Source organism: Gekko japonicus, unplaced genomic scaffold (assembly GCF_001447785.1).
Source record: "Gekko japonicus isolate JY-2015 unplaced genomic scaffold, Gekko_japonicus_V1.1 scaffold126, whole genome shotgun sequence".
In the NCBI taxonomy this organism is placed as follows: domain Eukaryota; kingdom Metazoa; phylum Chordata; class Lepidosauria; order Squamata; family Gekkonidae; genus Gekko; species Gekko japonicus.
This window is the reverse complement of record NW_015162477.1, coordinates 952315-954942: the sequence shown is the minus strand read 5'-3', so window position 1 is coordinate 954942 and position 2628 is coordinate 952315. Positions and strand designations below refer to the sequence as shown.

The 2628-nt window shown below is 40.3% G+C and overlaps 1 protein-coding gene across 1 annotated transcript in view; it reads left to right on the top strand.

Annotated features, from left to right (window-relative positions):
• Nucleotides 1-1896, top strand: part of LOC107105765 (3-hydroxyisobutyrate dehydrogenase, mitochondrial) — an 83712-nt gene extending 81816 nt beyond the window's left edge. The window contains exon 5 of the mRNA XM_015405787.1: nucleotides 984-1896. Within this exon, the coding sequence (XP_015261273.1) occupies nucleotides 984-1142 (159 nt within the window). The 3' untranslated portion in view covers nucleotides 1143-1896. The remainder of the gene's footprint in view (nucleotides 1-983) is intronic.
• The last annotated feature ends 732 nt before the right edge of the window (nucleotides 1897-2628 follow it).

Here is a 2628-nt window from a genome sequence, read left to right as displayed (position 1 = left end):
TGCAGGGCACAGTCTCCAGAGTGTGGGGATGGGTCCTTTGGGGTGCTCTAAAGATTATTTTGGGGTGTAGCCTGGCCCCAGTGTCTGCTTGTGTGATTGTCCTAGGGGCACTGCACTTTGGAGCAGCTGGCACCAGAACTATGCTTTGGACTAGGATATGTCCCCTCGAAGGGGAGAGTCCTGTGAATGTGGGGGTATATGATATGTGGTGGTCCAGACCTTATTTTGGGGTTCAGATCTTTCCAACTCATGCCCCAGTGTCTGCTTGTGTGATTGTCCTAGGGGCACTGCACTTTGGAGCAGCTGGCACCAGAACTATGCTTTGGACTAGCATATGTCCCCTCGAAGGGGAGAGTCCTGTGAATGTGGGGGTATATGCTATGTGGTGGTCCAGACCTTATTTTGGGGTTCAGATCTTTCCAACTCACTCTCCTTAGTGTTTCTGAATGACTACACGAATAAGTAACGGATAAGGAATGAATAAGGAAGTGCGAATAAGGAACCAACTTCAGCCTCCTCTGCACTTCCAGGTCTTTTGGAAGCCTGTTTTTTATTTTTTACCCTAAGAACTATAGTGGCAAGATAGTCTGTCTAAATTAGGTCCTAAACTGAGTCAAGAAAGCTTGTTTTCAGATGGGAAAAAAGTGTGTTTATGTACGTAATGAAGGTAGTTAAGAAGGTTCTATGAACGTAAATTCCAAACAAGGTAAGGACTAAAACTGAAATATCCTGAGGGATGTGCAGGATTTTCATGAGATTAGAACTGGATTGTGTTAGAAAGAATCCTTGTTAAACTTTGTAGTGTCACTTGAGGTTTTATTATTTGATTCTTTGGTCCTTTGCAGTGCTGTGATTTTCTAATAAGCTAACTCCTCTATTTGGTTGTAGTTTTGCTGTAGGGTAACAGCAGCAGCTCCTCTGAATGTTTTTTCTTCTCCCTCTTTCTCTCCCTCTCCCCTTTTCTGTTTTCTTTGAAATCTCAGGATCTTGGTTTGGCCCAGATATCTGCTACCAACACAAAGACACCAGTCCCTCTCGGATCTCTAGCCCATCAAGTCTACAGAATCATGTGTGCCAAGGGCTATGCCCAGAAAGACTTCTCATCCGTGTTCCAGTTTTTACGAGAGGAAGAGAACTTGTGAACCTTTTTCTGACAATGGACATGATTAGAAGCCAAGTTCTGTTTGGAGCCTCCTTATTGTGATTACTCAACAGATACATCGGTATAGTCCAAAGATCATGAATCATGATCTCACCCATACCTATTGCAGACTCCTGGATTTAACATCAATTGTTTCAAACAGCAGGTTGTTAGAGAGGTTTTTAAAAATTTGCTTAACAAAAATACATACAACTGATTTAAAAACATAGTAGGTCTTCAGCAAAACCCCGTCAATAGGAAGCACACCATTTGCACATAAAACTGATGCCATCATTTTCAGCTAGTCAGACAGAACTGTGATTAAAGGGACTGGTAACTAAGCTTTCTACAGAACAAAACATTTCATCTTTAAAAACAGAAAAAGAGAAGGTTCTTGTGATTAAGAATTTTTCTGATAGATATTTTTTTAAACCTAGTGTTGGCCTAATAACAAATTGTGAATTTCTCATGAGAATAGTGATGGAAAGTTATGTTAAGAAATGTACGCCAGTGTATTGGAAAGCTGCTACTACCCGTATGGTTTTAAATAGTAGGCATAGTTTAAAAAAACACTTGTCAATGTGTGTGTATTTCTACACTATACTTTGCTAACCTAATTTTGTACCTTTTTTTACCCTATTCACATTTTCAAAATATTTATGTATACTAATCTCACTTGATACACACTTGTTTTAGGCAACTACTGCATTATTATAAATCTAAATAAGTAAACCCCTTTTCTTTGTAATCCAATAAAATTTAAGACGGCAAATGACCACTGTGAGTTGTGTGTGCGCATGTGTTTGCTTGTAGTATTATTGAATTCCGTGCATACAAATAAAAGCTCAGGGAAGCAAGCACCTGTCTTGCATAGACAAGTGCAAAGAGTATAAAGGTTATAAAGACTAGTGTGTTTTTTATGTTTCCCCTTTTTATTTGATAAATGATAATGCAATACACCAGCATTAAACCTGATAACCATAATCTAGAGTACCGGAGTATGTGTGTAAACCCCATTTATCTTTTATTTTATTTATTTCATTACATTTCTTAACTGCCCTTTCCTGCTTATGCAGGGCGCAGGGCGGTTTACAACGACATAATTCAATACAATTTTAAAACCAATTAAAACTACAAGAATTTAATATTAAAACGTTCAGTATAAATATTTAAACACTTTAAAAAACAAGATGGCATATCTAGCATTCAGATTTTTTGGGGGGGGGAGAGGGTGCTGGGCAGATGTAAGGAACCGTCACTGGCCTCAACCAAGGGCCTGGCAGAACATCTCTGCCTTGCAGGCCCTGCAGAACTTTAACAGATCAGACAGGGCACGGATGTCATTTGGCTGAGAGTTCCACCAGGCTGGGGCCGAGAAAGCCCTGGCCCTGGCCGAGGCCAGCCGGATATCTTTGCAGCCAGGAATCACCAGGAAATTCTTATCTGTTGATCTCAATGCCCTTCGGGGGACATACCAGGAGAGGCAG